Source organism: Harpia harpyja, chromosome 7, assembly GCF_026419915.1.
Source record: "Harpia harpyja isolate bHarHar1 chromosome 7, bHarHar1 primary haplotype, whole genome shotgun sequence".
NCBI classification, from domain to species: Eukaryota; Metazoa; Chordata; class Aves; order Accipitriformes; family Accipitridae; genus Harpia; species Harpia harpyja.
The window spans coordinates 35,377,110-35,392,953 of NC_068946.1; the positions used below are offsets into that span (position 1 = coordinate 35,377,110).

Sequence of the window (15,844 nt, forward strand, 5' to 3'; positions counted from 1 at the left end):
TGCTGCTTTTTTTTTTAAAGACAGATATCCTGGCACTCACCTTCTGACTGAACTTCAGCTTTGACCTTTGCAGCCACTTTTTTAATACTGTCTGAATCTCTCACATCTAGCAGCACTATCTGAAGCTGCTTCGAGGTCACAGCTTTTAACTCTTTGGCTCCTGTTTCAGTCAGACAGCTGGCAAAAACACGGAATCCCTTTTTATCAAAAACCTTTGCTGCCATATTTCCAAATCCTGTGTCACATCCAGTGATGAATATGTATTTTCCGGTAAGATTTGTAACCTTCATCCTCCTTCTTGCCCTCCAATGCCACCACAGAGAGATGATGCCAAGAAAGAATAATATGTAGTAAAGCATTTTTTACTGAAGTCTTCTGGACACGTTCTCCTGAAATGAAAAAAAAAAAAAAAGGTGCTAGTTTTTCAGGGATTGTTAGTTAGTTGTTTTTTTTCTTTTTTTCTTGAGTTGGCTAACTGCAACTATTCAGAGAAGCAGGCACAATTCAGAGCAGTGGCCTCCTTGTGCTAAAACAAACAAACAAAATCCTTCCTTGAGCAGAAATGAGAACTGGAGATTGTAATAAGGTTACAAAGAATAATGCTGTCCATATTAGGTTACTGCTGCCAGGTCAGTAAGCTCCCATTGAACATATCTGGGAGAAATGCTGACTAGAAAAGTGTAGCAAAAATGAAATGGAAACCAGAAAAAAAAAAAAAAAGAATGGAAACCAACAGAAACGTCTGAACTTAGTGTCAGTTCATAGAAAATTAAAGAGTGAGACTGGAGCCAGCTGGCAACAAACGGTCAAGCAAGATCAGCAGGACCCAGAACCTTTCTTGTTACTGTGGACACATACACAATGCTAGCCACGAAAAATTATTTACTTTATTTTACAAAAACCTTTGGTTGCCAGCGCCAGACTCTCAAGAAAGAGGGTAGCAATTACTGCCTCCTTGCCTCTCAAGAAATAAATCCCCACCAGCTAGGCTGTGGGAGTGTGCATGTGATGGTCCCTGAGCATAGGAAGGAGGGTGCAGGTTGGAACACTGCCTGCCGGAGTGAAGCTCAGGCAGTGTGACAACATCAGTACTGCAAAATATGTTTGCGAAGAGCCTGCATATCTGGGATTATACGCCAATTGACTTAATAGTGCACTTGTAAGTAACTATTGATGATGGATGAAATTCCGCTTAGAGAAAACAATTCAGTTATACTTCTTCATGAGTGCTCATGGTCCAGAAAACAAGAGATGCCTAATGCAATCAACTAAAAAAATAATTCTAACTAGATGTAAAGGAGTACAGACCTTTTCAGAGATTGCTTACACACAATCCGTCTCTGCAGGGCAAGACACAATGAAGTTGCATTTACTATGGTCAAATTCTCCTCTGGCAAAACCTAATTTAAAAGGAAATTGCAAACACATGACATGTTTTTAAGCATTGTAATAGGAACACGAATACTGCTTTTGTTTTCTGCACGTAGAACTGCTTTCTGCTCTGACATGGGAGGTTCAATATATCTCCATTTTTATCGCAAGCCCCGTGGCTGCTCATGGTGCTTGTTTACATAAATATGTATGCTGGTGAAATGCAGCTTCTTGTGCTGGCTGGAAGTTACCCAGGGTGTTGCAAAAGTTGCAATGCAGAGATGCTAGTTTTTGTTGCTTAACTTCCTCTGCAGCATCAGTAGTGAAGAAAGTATGAAGAAGTGATTAGGTAACCGCCTCCCCCATGTAGTATTTCGAAGTTCCTTTAAGACAAGGAAGTTTTTCTCTCGGCATATGTATGCACACACAGCAGACCCAGCACAGCGGCTGGCTTTCCTTCTCTTGCAACCCTTATTAAAATTACCGTTCTCTTTATAATATCCCTTGCTCTGCTCGGAGTTGCCATATTTCTTCGCAGCCTTCCTTTGCCTGCAGCTGACTAGCAGCCTGGGCAGTCCCCGGCTGTTACGCGTGAGAGCCAGAGCCAGCCTTGCTCGCGGCGGCGCGGAGACATGCCCTCCTCGGCACAGAGGCACCGTTTCCCTGCCGCTCCTGTCCTCCCACACCTACCTGCCCCTGGACCTCAGCCATGCCGGACACCTGCACCTCGCGTGTGCTAAAGCCTGTGCAGGGTCCGGCCACGGCGGCAAATCAGGGGGCCCAGGGACGGAGGTTCGAGAAGAGTCCCTCCAGAGAAAAGGGGGAGGCAGAACTGTGTTTCATCACGCCCTACGTCAACTATAAAGTAGATACAAAGCATAACTAGTAAGTGAACAGAAACAAAACAGAGTTTTGGCCTGATCTGCAATCTCGTCAATAAATAAAAATAAAAGCCAGCCTAGCTAGACTGAGGGAAAAGGCCTGTTTTTGCCATGGCAACAGGCACGTCTACAAACATGGGCCTTAGATGATCAGGGTTAACTTCTGGTCCCTGTGATCCTTAATCAATGGGGCGGTGGGACTTTATATCAAATTAATAAAGTGCTGAAATTACAAGGTTTTCAGTTAGACGGCTTTGTACAGGCTGTGTTTCCAGCTCCAGCCTGCCAGGGAGACTGACAGGTCCAGCGCCTGCCCACAGCTTTGCAATGTAAAGATCTACCTCCAATTTTTTATAGGGGCCACAAACCAAAAAAGGAAAAAACCAAAGGGCTCATCAAGAAAAAATGTATTTTTCCCTAGTTTCCAGGAGGGAGAGTGATAAGCAGCACTCAGTCAGAAGCCCCAAAGGCATTTGAGTGGTGGCATTCGAGAGTGGTTGGGAAAGGGAGCGGAGGCGCAGGGGACAGGCAGGCTCATGTGGACGTGCCACCTTCTGACAGGAACAGGCGAGGTGACCTGGGGCCGGTTGCCAGAGGGTAGGGCAGGCACTCTCAGAGAAGTCTTTTTGAAGGGATTTTTTTTTTTTTTTTTTTTTAATTTTAACAAGGTGAGTCACTTTATTTTGATATGAAAGTTATAGTTTGCATTTAAAATTTACTGGCTTGGTTTGTTTTGTTTTTTAGAAGTGTTGTTGCTACCTCTGCTATTTTTATTTCCACCAGTGTTTGGAATGGAGAAAAAAAGTCCTTACTGGCTTCTAGACTTGGGTAGGATCAACAGGATAAGTGAGTGCATGTCCTGCTTCTGGTATTTTCCAAGAGCAGATGGTGAGAGGCTAACTATAGAAACAAGGTGAGTTACTGCAGATTAAGTCCCTTGCTGCCTACCTCCTGGCCTCCCTGCTGGACCCACTCCAGATGGTATTTTGCAGTTTCAGTACAGCATATTTTTGTGACCAAGAAATGAATATACCATGACTTCCTGTCTCTGATCGTGATTTAGACCATGGGAGAAGAAACAAGTTTGTTTCTTTCTTTGTGCTAGCCTCCCACCTGGAGGTATCCTCTCCCAATAATCACCGACTTGGACTTTTTACTTTCCATAACAAGAGAAAGTAGTGTTCACAGAAACGCCCCCACTGTGCTCGGAGGTACTTTCCTTATTTCACTGTAAGGAAAGTATCTGCTATTCCCCATTTCAGTATGAAGAAATGTAGTTTGATTGCAAAAAAAAAAAAAGGAAATTGACTTCTTATCGACAAACAGCTTTTTGCTTGCAGCAAAAATGATAAAACTCAGCCATCAAAAGAGGAAGTCTTGCTCTTAGGTGCAAAAAGGAGGTTTCCATGTAGAACACTTCCTAAAGATCTTTGGAAAGGACAGTAACTTTCAAAATCATGCTGCATTGAAGGAAATAATGTACATATGCACCCCACGGGATTGACATAATTCCATTTTTAATAGCATAAATCACAAATCACTAAGCTCAGTGTAAAATTCACTTTGCATTGTACAAAGTGAATACTAAGTCATGTTTGTGTAACTGCTGTGGTGCCAAGAAAAGAATGAAGACACAGCATGTGGGTACTTGCCAGCCTGACTAACTGTGAGTGTGTGGTGACCTTCCCTGCAGCTTCCCACTCCTCCAGTCTCTGCCCTGATCAGAGTGCCACGGAGGACCTTGCTCTCTTCCAGCCCAATTTTGTTGGTTTTGTCCTCTAGATACCTTTATAACTGTGATAATTTTTTTTAGATGAATTTCATAAAGAGTATTTAACAAGTGACACTCCAAGAACAGATGTAGAAGTCATCTGTCTATTAATTCAAGCTGCAAACTGTACCTACTTTATTTTAATGTCCCTTACCTTACCTCAAGGTACCAAAAGAGACCTGTAACTTGCTTTTATTTAGAGTTCACTTTACTTTCACCTTCATACTATTTAGGTGAAAAAATTGTGCTAGCATGTAGAGCAAAATAACAAAAAAAATTTTCAAAAACTGGGAGAAATAAAGAGGCGAACAAAGTGTTTTCCTTTGTTTTTCAAGGGAGCAGAGGACAGGAAGATAAAGCATCATGCAGAAGCAGAAGTGTACTACAATACTGAGATCTGCCTTACACTTCTGACACTCCGAGGTGCTATCACTGTAAGTGGCACAATTAAGATGGAGATTATACTCAAGTGAAAAATCCAGGGTCTGGCTTCTTGGGCCCGGAACCACTGTATGCTAGCTACAGAAATAAATTTGGCTATGAATGGTTAAAAAATAAATTAATGAAGCATAAGAGCTGTCTGCTCAATGCCTTCTGTCAGGCAAGAGAGTCCAGACTGCTGTACTTGCATACAGACTTTAGCGCAATACACAGCAACAAGCTGCTCATCTGGAGTCTCAGCCTGCAGTGGCAGACTGAGTCTATTCACCGGGTGGAAAACTGTGGCCACCTACTCCTCCATAGCTGTGAGCACTCAGTGCTAAATTTCTGGCTATCTTTAGAAAGCCTTGGAAGCATTTTATTTGATTGCTGCTACTAGCTGTTGGCCATACTGGAATAAAGATCAATAGGTTATAGACTAGAGTTTAGAGCTGAGGAGTCCTGTGCCAAAACAGTGTGTGGGCTTTCATTTCTTACTGAGAAATTATCTGTACGAGAATAACTAAGATTAATTTTTATCCACTTCCTCTTATGAACTGTTGGAAAAAATCCAGAGAAGAGAGGATAACTTCATTTGGAATGGTAATATGCTGGAATAAACGGCTACTCAAATTGAGGGAAGAAGCAGTTATTTTACTGCATTTGGCTCAATGAATTGTGATCTTTTTCTTCCTGTGCAAAGAGGTATTAAAATGACGTGAGCTGTAAGCAAAATGTTTCCCTTCAACTCAGACCACAACTGAGGGGAATTACCCCGACAGTACATCTTTCATGAACTAAATAGTATCTATAGCCTACCAAAAATCAGAGATTTTGCATGTGTCCCCTATGGGAATTCAGGGATGGGAGCATCTCTTCTCAGTCTCCTTGATTTACTGAAGTCCTGCTCTCTATTGTTTCAGTTCAGTGGCTAATTCTTCATTCACTGAAGGGCTGACTCTAGCAACAGAAACTGAGTTTTCCCTTCCCAGGACATCAGAAGGAAACAAAGTACAAGAGCACTTGAGGAGATGGAGTGGATTTGGCTAGTTTTTCCACTAGCAGCTGTAAGAGGGGAAGGTGACTCTGTGGGAGCGGGACCAAAACTGAGTGCGTTATGTTCTCTGCTTTGCTCTACACAGATGGATGATTTTTCAGCATAGATTCATTTTTATGGCCCATGTCATAAAGTCAGGTCAGAATTTATTAATCTTCAGGATTTTTTGTAAGGATGAGTTGAGAGAAGTGGAGGTTTAGAAGGGAGCAGAGCACTTCAAAAAGGTTGGGGTAGTCTGTGGTCTCAGCTCCAATTCATCACTGCCTTAATCTACTTCATTATCAGTGTGAAACAGGCTCTGCACACACTTTCCGAATGCTTAGATGAGCAAAGTCTTTAAGTGAAAAGACTTAAGTGATTTGTGTAAAGCTAAAATTATATTCTGTCTCTGGCAAGCCAAGCCTTGTCTGGAGATGCATGCTAAGTGTGAGCTGTGCTCAAGTACCTTGAAAAGCAAAGGCATTGCATGACCTTTGGCCATGTTGATCCTGAAGAAGCTGTCAGGGGAGAATGAAGCAAAGCAGAGTTTTGCTCCACCATATAATTTTTCTTCCAGCCTTTCCACTCCTGTGCCCTGCACTGCAAGTAACTATTTTTTTTTTCCTCTGGCTCTGTGATATGGTGGACAAGATGATTAGCACTGTGACATCTCAGATAGATAGTGTTATTCTCAAAGCTGTGCTGTGTACATTAGCATAGATGGAGACTTTTTGTTAAGAAAATGGGAGAAGGCACCAGGTTTGTGTTTGGTTATGCTGTCACTGTGAACACAGTAATGATGCTAAACAAGGAAAATAGAGTTCTGCTCAGCTACATTTAATTGTGACGCACTTTTGTGCATGAGGCTTTATCATAGAAAATTTGAGAGCACAGAAGACTTGAGGGGAGCTGACAGTCACTAAGATTATGGCATTGCCTTTCTATCTTGTCCTATCAGTCAGGGCTCTCTGTAGTGAGAACTGGTTTCAGAGGGGAACTAAACCATGTTTGCCATTTCCCTCTAAACTCTGTGGTGACATTGGCTGAGGTCATAGCATTGTCCTCACTGATGTCCCTTATTGAAAAATCCATGGAGGACTCATCTCCAACGAGAATTCACTACTTACTACTCAGGAGCTTCCACGTTGTAAAATCTTCTTCTTAAAGGAAGACTGGCAAAATATTAGAAGCCATGGGGAGAGGGACAAGCTATGGGTTAGAAAACAAAGCTTTTGAGCAAGTTTTTAATCTGAATTTAGCTTAATCTCTGAACCAATTTTCATATTATTCAGCTGATGTTGCTATTTACCGCAGGAACAGTAGTGTAACCGAATTATTGCATGGCTAATAAAGTAATTCTGTACTAATGCTGATAAAATAATGTTACAATAATCTCTTCCCGTACATTCATTGTGAGCTTTTTTTTTTTCCAGAGAACCGTCTGGTCTCCTCGTGTATAATTGCTTTCCAAGTGCCCTGACTTGTGAGATTACATTAGTCAAATTTAAACCCTCCATTAGATGTCAATGAACTGTAACCATTATGACCGCATGGTTATTGACCCAGGTGCAAATAACCAATGCCTAATTTAAAGATTCAGTTCTGACAAATGGGTTAGAATAATGAAAACATGATGGGAAATGGTTGGGTGCTTCACTGACTAATTGAACAGGATCCTTGCAATTTATTCTATGATACATGATTTTTCACAGCCGCGGGTGAGTAACAAATCTATCATGTTTAATGTTTCAGAATTAACTGATGAAACTTCCTGAACTGAAAGGTACCTGTATTTTTCCTTCAGAACAATTTAACCTAAATGCTAAATTCTCTTTGCACAGTTAGTGAGGTTTTTCTTTCTTTTTTTTTTTTTTTTTTAATGGGACTGTTTGAAGAACAAGACATTCAAGTTCTATTTTGAAGCAAAATTAATTTCTGCATGTATGCTATCATTAATATCTGAGGAACCTAGTTTTAAAGAAAAATGAAGGATAGTGCTTTCAGGGCCAGTTTTCATTGTTGGTTCCCCCCCCCCCCCCCCCCTTAATGTTAAATAAAGATCTGACCTGAATAAAGATGTGATTTGAAAAAGATTTCAAAGGGCTTTGGATCAGGTCCTAATGTTACTTCATTCTATAGGATATGTTCCTTTGTTAGCATTTTCCAAGTATTACTTGTTTAAAGCTGGATTTTGAGTTCCTTAAAGATTTTTGTTTATCAAAAATCCAGCATCCATACCTTAATTGGCTAGAGTAAAATGCTATTTCACTTAGTGCAGTTTCTGAGGTATTCTCTGCTTCTAGTTTGTATTTTGCACACACAGGCGTAGATGGGATGATCTAATCCCTTCTATTACCTCTGATTTCTATTATCTAAATAATTTTTAATGCAGACATCAGCAACAGTATTTTTCAAGATGTTGTAAGTGATCCCCAGTTAAACATTCAGACCCCGAGGAAGGTTATTTTATTATTCTAATAGAGCATGCTAATCTGCTATACTAATCTGTTTAAGTCAGCTAATGAATGATGCCTGCTGGACAGGATAGTATGTGGATAGTATTTGATGTGTTGAGTGTTAGAAAATACAGGAAAAATGTGTTACCTTTCAAAAATGTGGAACAGTCACAATTATATTGGAAAAGTGACATCATTCCAGAAAGTTTAGCTCTAGCAAGTGTTTGTAACCAGAATCCTTATTCAAGTCTGTCAATTGTTGGGTTTTTTTTCCACTTTTCCTATTATTTAAAACTGCATCAGCATTCAGGCTTAAAAAATCAGTTGCAAAATACATTTCATAGTGTTAAAACACAGTGTCAGAGCAAGTGCTGAAATGAGACTTCCCAGCATGATGTTCTCATACCGATTGACTTTTACCATGTTCCATTACAAAATCTTATATAGATGTTATGATTACAAAGTCAAATAATAAATAGTTGAAAGAGGACAGGCAGAGAGTGACTTTGCTTTGCTTTACTTTTGCCTTTTTCATCAATTTACAATATGACATTATCCCTTATCTTTCTGAAGCAGAAACGCAGTGGGGGTGCTTTTTAACCACTTCATAGCTTTTCACTGTGAGCCACATTCAGTAGTATGGTTCAAATTATTTATATCACTTAATTTAAATAGGTTTATACTTCCGTGAAGTCGTAAAGTATTTTAAAGCTGCTGGAATGTGTGTGTAAATACCACCCTTAAAGTTTAGATCTATTCTGATAGCAGAGCAGGTAGGAACATCACTTTTTTACTCCGGCAGAACATGTTTTCATAATCCAGGTGACATTTCCAATTATACTAATTTCAGTATAAAATCAGCAGCTTATCTATTAGCTCAGCTTTCTTTATACAGTTCCATTACTTGTGTGCTAAACAGTGCAAAGCAGTCAGTACTAGATCTAGAAGCAAATGATGGCTTCATGTTTAAGGAAAAATTGCTAGTAAAATTACCATTGTGGTGAACTTTATTTTTCAGAAAAAAAAATGAGTGTATGGTTGCAGTTGGTATCTTCTGGGTATTCCTAATTCAGCCGATGATGCTTTAATCATTTGAATAAAAAATCTGAAAAGCTTTAACAAAGATACAAACATTGTGATTTGATTATTTTTCTCACACTGATGGCCACCTTTGAAATTTATTAATTCTTTTCTTTCTTAACTGTGTCGTTCCTAAAAACATATACTTAAGGTTAAAAAAACTGGCCAGCCTTAGGCCAATTGCATATTTAAGTTGTATTTTCCTTAGAATCATGTCACTGTGAAGGGCTCCCCAGTCTGTGCTACCACTGTCAAACTTCTTTGTAAATGGAGCAAAAAGTCTGTGTTTTCAGACCTCCAGTTCCAACCTCACAACTGAATTGACATATAAAAAAAAAAATTGTCTTGAGAATGTGATGACTGACAAAACTGCCAAAAATGAGCTGGCTGTTTTTTTTTTTTTTCCTTAAGAAACTTCTGGAACTTTAGGATGATTTGAACAAACAGTTTTCGGAGATCTTCTGTTTGAGACTATTTCAATCAATCAGACACAGCAAAAGGCAGGAGGGAGGGAGCAGAATAAGCTCTGTGTTTTCACTGAAGAAATGAGTGAAAATTTTTTTCCCACTTGGGGAAAATTGTCACTCTCATCCTCAGTGAAAACACAGTCTCAAGGGACTTAAAGCTGCCAGGAATCTATGCTTGCTCTTTTTGGGAGGCTACATTTATTTCAGTATAAACTGAACGTCACCTGGAATTTAAGCCCTTGCTAAATCCTCTTCCATATGCTTGATGCAAATACAGCTGAAGTGAAATTTAATGATTTGCAGATAGGTCCCATGTGAAACAGTGATATGTATATGATGCTTTCCTTTCTTTCTGGACAGAAGCAGGTGTTACATGGTTTCTCTGTTATGCAAAAGAGCAGAAAGAGAACTTGGAACTGTACTCATGGTAGAGACTTTAGCTAAAGAAGTACCATAACTTGTTCAGCCCATTTGCCATCTGTCTCAGAGAATGGAAAAATTATGATTCAAATTGTAACTTTTTTCACTGTATGTGGGGATGAGTTAAAAGCTCTTGTGATTTTATGTTGTAAGTGACTATTCTAGTCCTGGCCAGACATTTTGCTATTGCAGTGGTGATTTGGCTTTACATATTTACTTAAGCAAGGAATTTTGGTCACAATTTAGGGGGTCACAGAATGTGAGGGGGTCAGAATTTACTGACCAGTGGATGAATAAATCATCTCTGCTCATCAGAAACTTTTAGGCAAGAAAAACTATATCCATAGAGTAGCAATCAATGTCCAAATGAATGGGTGTACCGAATGAAGTTCTGCAGAGGTCTGTCTTGCTTCTGGTATAATCCAGTAATATTGATAATGATGTGGATTACACAATGGAGAATATCCTTATTAAATTTGATTATGACATAAAGGTAGGACAGACTGCAGATATGCTGAAGAACAGGACTAGAAGTCAAAATCCCCTTAACAAACAGATAAAATGGGCTGAAGAATGTAAGGTGCTATTAAATATGGACAATAGCAGGCAGGATTAATCAACTGTAAAAATACAGTTTGGAAAGCAACTGGCTCTATAGCAAATTGCTTCCAAATAGTGAGTGACTTTGGTGGATTACAAACTGAATGTGAATCAACATAGTGATACTTCTGTTAAAAAACCAAATGTCATACTGGGTTGCATAAACAGGAATATAATCCATGAAACGTGAAATAATCCTTCTCCTTTGCTCAGTGTTTGTAAGACTGGTGCTGTGGTGCTGTAGTGCTGTAGTGCACTCATCACTTCAAGAAAGATGTGCTAGAATCCAGAGGAGACCAGTGGAAATTATCAGAGGTTTAGGAAGTACACCCTGCCAAGGAAAATTGAATGCGTTGCTTTCTTCATTTGAAGAGGGAGACTTTCTAGTATTATTCAAATAAATACAGCCTACTTACAAAGTGGAAAGGAATGTTATGTTCCAGATCCTTAGTGGATTGCACTAGAAGTAGGGGTTTAAATCATGACAGGTAAGATTCAGGTTAGACATTAGGAAAAAAAATATTTTAGCAATAAGGATAGCGAAGCACTAATTGCCTGGGGAGTTCTTCAGGCATCTTTGATAAGCATCAGTTAAAATGAAAGAAGAATAACTGAACTTTACCTTGCTTAGAATTAATCAGGAGACTGGTCTTTCCATCCTGATTTACTGATGATTCAGCGATGTGCCAAGAGGTGTACACATAAAATTCAGGAAAAGAGGATAAAAAAAGAGAAATGTTTGGTTGGGAGTCAGCAGTTCTTGAAGGCCAGTTTGGAGGAAAAAGTGACAAAAATGAAAGACTGGGACTTTATGGGAAGTGAAATTATTAAAAGTCACACATACATCATGAACCACTGGACTAGCACCTATTATGCTGCTCCATTTCAATCTAGGAATGGGTGTATTTCCTTCATGCTCTGGTAATTTCAGAGCCAAGCTTCTTCTCAGCCCCTCCCACTTGTAAGGAACTGCCCACCTGTGGCTAATCACACAGCTGTTGCCAGTATGAAGGATTTGGGTAGTTTTAATACCATTAGGAGAAAAGAAGTGGTTCCTTTAGAGGGCTGAATAGGTAAAGACTCAGCTGGCTGGGAAGTTAGGTGGTGTAACACAAATAATCTGTGGAAATGCATCTTTTACGCAGAAGACTTCTTGTGTTATTTGGGTAAAAGTTGTTAAAGCTTTGATACCTGAATATGTTGTAATATGCTTAAAATGAGAGGTTGTGAGAGGTTTATACAGAAGTATAAACATACAAACGTTGATGTTTAATGACTGGAATAAGGTATTGTAATTACGCTTTGGGATACATTACATTAAACAAAGGTGTGGATGAGATGACTTTGGTTATGAAAGGGCATGGTTTGGGAAGGGTTTCTGCAGTACTTTTCTCCAGGTGCCATCTTGGATGCCAGGCCTACCTGGCCAAAACTAGCACTACCTGCAGATTTTGCTTTAGCAAAAACGTGTTAACTTTGTCTCCTTATTTCTTCTCACGTACGATATCTGCTTGGCATGCCAGTGTGACTAGTTAGGAATAAACCTGTTCAGAGGAGCAAGTCTGCTGGTTAACTCATCCCAGCCAAGAGCTGTGGGTGTGCAGCTGGTGGTGGTGATGCCGCAGATGTTGGTGTGGCCCTGGGGTCCCCCACCACCCCGACCGTCCCCCTGTCATGGTCCTGCTGGCTGCTGCCAGCTGGGACGGGACAAGGCAGAGGCAGGTCTCCTCCTTATAACTGAGGCAGGATCTGTCATATTAATATCTCAGCCTATAACCTACGGATGTCACCTGCACAAAAGCAGTAGTTTATTTTAATAGAGCCATTAATGGGGACAGGGCTGTTTGCAGTGGGCTGCAAAGCCCTGTGGAGCGGCCCTCACTCGAGGCAGGAGGCATTAAAGCCTTTCAGAGGCCTTGCACTTAGGGGTGAGTTGGGCTTGCTTCTCTGAGGTGGTTTTCTACTCTGTAGTTTCACTGTGTCTGGGACATCCATTCTGTTATAACTTGTGCTGTAATCAGTGGCATTGCACTGGGATAATGAGGGCAAAACTGAGGTAAGCAGGAGTCTAATGTAATACTGTTGTATGTTTACAGACAAACATATGCTGATGCTCTTTCCTGCCTCCCCATCTCTTCAGGACTTCTGATTTAAGTAACTAACCATCATGTCTGACCCTGTTGTTCTGCGCAGCATCAAGAGATTGGGAGAGGATAACTCTGCTTTTGACTTGGATGGCAAATGTAAGAAGTTTATTCATCAGTCACCTCCTTATTTTATAAAGCATGTAAAATAGGTGGTGGGTGGTCTAAATGGAGCAAATAGTCTACAGAATACAAAGCAAATAGTCTGTGGAATAAATATAGAGTTTTATGGTACCTGCTGTTATGGGTATGCTGCCTGCAAAACAACTTTTCTGCAAAAACTACTAACAATCCCTACTCATGGACAATCTTTACTTATCAGCCTACAAGTTCATGGTATCTACCTAGGTTTTTATACTCAGCATTTTGGTGTACAAGTAAAAGGCCTTTCCCGGGGGGGGGGTGGGGGGAAAAGTTCTGTCTTCCACAGTTTCTAGAGCTGCTTTCAAGAAACATATATCTGTAGTCATACTTATATTAGGCAGAATTCTTATGATCTATTGCTATGCGAAGCTCTGCATTCCTTTTCCTCATCAGAGCATTTCCTCTTTTCTTCCATTTTTCCTTTGCGATGTGCACTGTTCCATTTTGCCAATCGAAACACGGCAAGAGTCAAGGAGAAACGTGATGAGAAACTGCTGAATATTTTGAATTCTGTTTATAAGACTTGAGAAAAGCCAACAAAGAGAGGGGCATTTAATATTTATACTGAATGTAAGGTACAAAGGAAAGCAAAATAGTTGCACATAATGGAAGATAAATTGCAATATCTTGCAATGTACGTGCTCCTCGCATAGACTAAAAAGGGTTCACAAAAGGATTCCAGCACTCGGATATCACCAGATACCCTAAGCATATGTACATTTTGTATTTGCAAATTCCTTGACAGCTGTGGCCTAATCCTGGAAGTGTTTAAGCTTTCATTAAAAACAGTCTCCTAGGACCCAATGAAATGCTTCAGACCATGCATGAAATAGCCCGTGTTCTGAACACGGGCCTTACTGGGATTTACAAATGTGGCATTCGCTCCCAATTTTACCTGCATCATCACAAAAATAGGTGTGCTCTGGTCAGCTCTGAAGAAAACACAGCTTGAGGAGGAGGGATGCTTTTTTTTTATCTTGGGATCTCTTTTTTTTTTTTCTTTTAATTCATCATATGTATTGTTAGAACAATCAAGCTGGATAAAAACTACACAGTTTTACTTCGCTTGAAATACTTTCTGACAGATTACCTCCAGAAAACTGGAGACTTATATTGAAAGACAGTCCTTCTCTCTTGGAACCATTTTTCACCAACAAAAAGAAATCAAAGCAAACCATACTAGACTGAGTTACAGTGATTCCCCCCCAGCCTAGACAACAGCTCAGGTTTAAGGCAGCCCAGCCTCAGTCTCTTTCATTCCGTGGGAACCATTTGCCTACCTTTTGTTAAAAGTTGGGGCATGCAGCAAAATTCTTCACATAACCATGTATATCATGAAATTTCAGACAATAAACAAACTTTTTCAAGACCTTATAACTGATTTTTAACAACAGCCCTCTTCAAGCCTCTCTCCCTGCTATATAGCAGCACAGCGTTTCAGCTATAACTTGATCTGTGGTGTCTGTTGTTATTTGTAAAATGTAGTAGTTACTGATTGATGCTAAGTCTGTATTTCAAATCTAGTATCATTTATTGTTTGGGTTTGGGATTTCCTTCCAATCTTTATCTGTAATAGGATGTCTCATAGGACTGTGTCCATAACAGTAGAGTCTGAACACATGTGGAGTATTCAGTCTGAGCTTGAACTAAGCCTTGATTGTGGTTATCTTTGTAGAGATTGGCTGATATCTGTAAACATAAAAGCAGCTGTTGTATTAGAAGACAATACGTGTGCTTTTTTTGCTCTGACATTAGAAACTGAATAAGAGCTTCATGTGCGGAAGATGTTATGTTCCCACTTCCTGTCTCTCTGTGTTAGCTAGATAATTCCTTTAGTTTTAACCATCCTCATCAAATCTCTTTCATTTTGCTGGGATTATTCTCCTAGATTAGATAATCTATTCAACAGATTCAAAGGTCTGTTTTTGTTAGGAACTTCAAATCTATTGTTATAGCCAGTAAGAAGATAGTGTAGGAAATTATTCTTTGAATAGCTTGAATGTATTCTTAAAATCAAAGCTGGGATGCTAGATTCTGCAGATGATTTTAAAGTCTGCAATGCAGCAGCAGCAATCTCAGCTCCGTGACTATGAAAGAAACCAATGTGAATGTTTTCTGAAACTCTGCTCTCTCCCCAGTATATTGCTACCCCAGCACACTGCTCTGCATCCTGCTGGGATGAGCAGCCATCTACATGCTGAAGCAGTACAGATCTCCCCGCTCCCCTCCCCTGCTGTGTTTTGTTTTAAAACTTCTCACTTGGGCTGCTAACTAAAGGCAGTTTCAATGCACGGGGCATCGTGGGCTTTAATATTGGTGAAGAGTGGGGAGGAATGACCAGAAAAGGGAGTGAATAGGTTAAGGGGGTATGTCCTTCTACTTCAGGGACAGAAAACTATTCTTCTCTTCCAGCTGCTTGCTTAGAACTCCCAGATTGCCCAGATTTATCTAGCTGGTCTCCGGGGTTTTTTTTTTTGTCTGCTAGTTTGTCTTATGTACTTGTCGCTTTTACTTTTTACGGGATTTTGGCAAAAGACTTTCTATTGGGACCAAAGCTATTCCTCTTTTCACAGTTGGGGGTTTTTTTTGACCTATCAAGTGAGTTCATCTTTGGTTTCTCAGTTTCCTTGGAAATGCACTGTGTTTTCTGCTTAATGTACTGAGCAGTTTGTTGAACTGCTAGAGCACCTTTCCCAAAGCAAACATCATTGCTTTAAAACATTACTGGCATTCTGCTGATTGATCTCATCTCCAGTGAGGTTTGTTTCAATAAGCATCTTTTGTACTTATTAGTAAGAATTAGCCCTCTCTGGATCAACCCTTAAACACCACATTTGTAGGTGTAGTTAAGAGCCAGCTTTAGTTGGGAGCATTTTGAGTACAATTTTTCATCACTTGAATCAAGTATCAGACTTCCTCATGCTTAACTTTTACTGTGTTCTCACAATACCAGTAAAAACTCAAATTCTTGGCAATGTTCTTCAGCTTTCCCTTGATGCTGTGCTTTTTTCAAATTATAAAATTTCTTTCTTAAATGCCTTAATTCCTCTTCCA

The 15,844-nt window shown here is 39.9% G+C and overlaps 2 protein-coding genes across 6 annotated transcripts in view; one reads left to right on the top strand and one right to left on the bottom strand.

Moving 5' to 3' along the window:
- The window catches only part of LOC128144532 (dehydrogenase/reductase SDR family member 9-like), a 37,569-nt gene that overhangs the window by 4,407 nt on the left and 17,318 nt on the right, over positions 1–15,844 (bottom strand). For all 3 annotated transcript variants that reach the window (XM_052793448.1, XM_052793447.1, XM_052793449.1), the window contains exon 2: positions 41–389. In XM_052793448.1, coding sequence (XP_052649408.1) covers positions 41–359 — 319 coding nt within the window. In that variant the 5' untranslated portion in view covers positions 360–389. The remainder of the gene's footprint in view (positions 1–40; positions 390–15,844) is intronic.
- ABCB11 (ATP binding cassette subfamily B member 11) overlaps positions 7,071–15,844 on the top strand; it is a 54,268-nt gene continuing 45,494 nt past the window's right edge. The window contains exons 1-2 of one of the 3 annotated variants that reach the window (XM_052793440.1): positions 7,071–7,197; positions 12,599–12,745. In XM_052793440.1, coding sequence (XP_052649400.1) covers positions 12,670–12,745 — 76 coding nt within the window. In that variant the 5' untranslated portion in view covers positions 7,071–7,197; positions 12,599–12,669. The remainder of the gene's footprint in view (positions 7,198–12,598; positions 12,746–15,844) is intronic. The other 2 variants (XM_052793438.1, XM_052793439.1) reach the window with 2 other exon arrangements.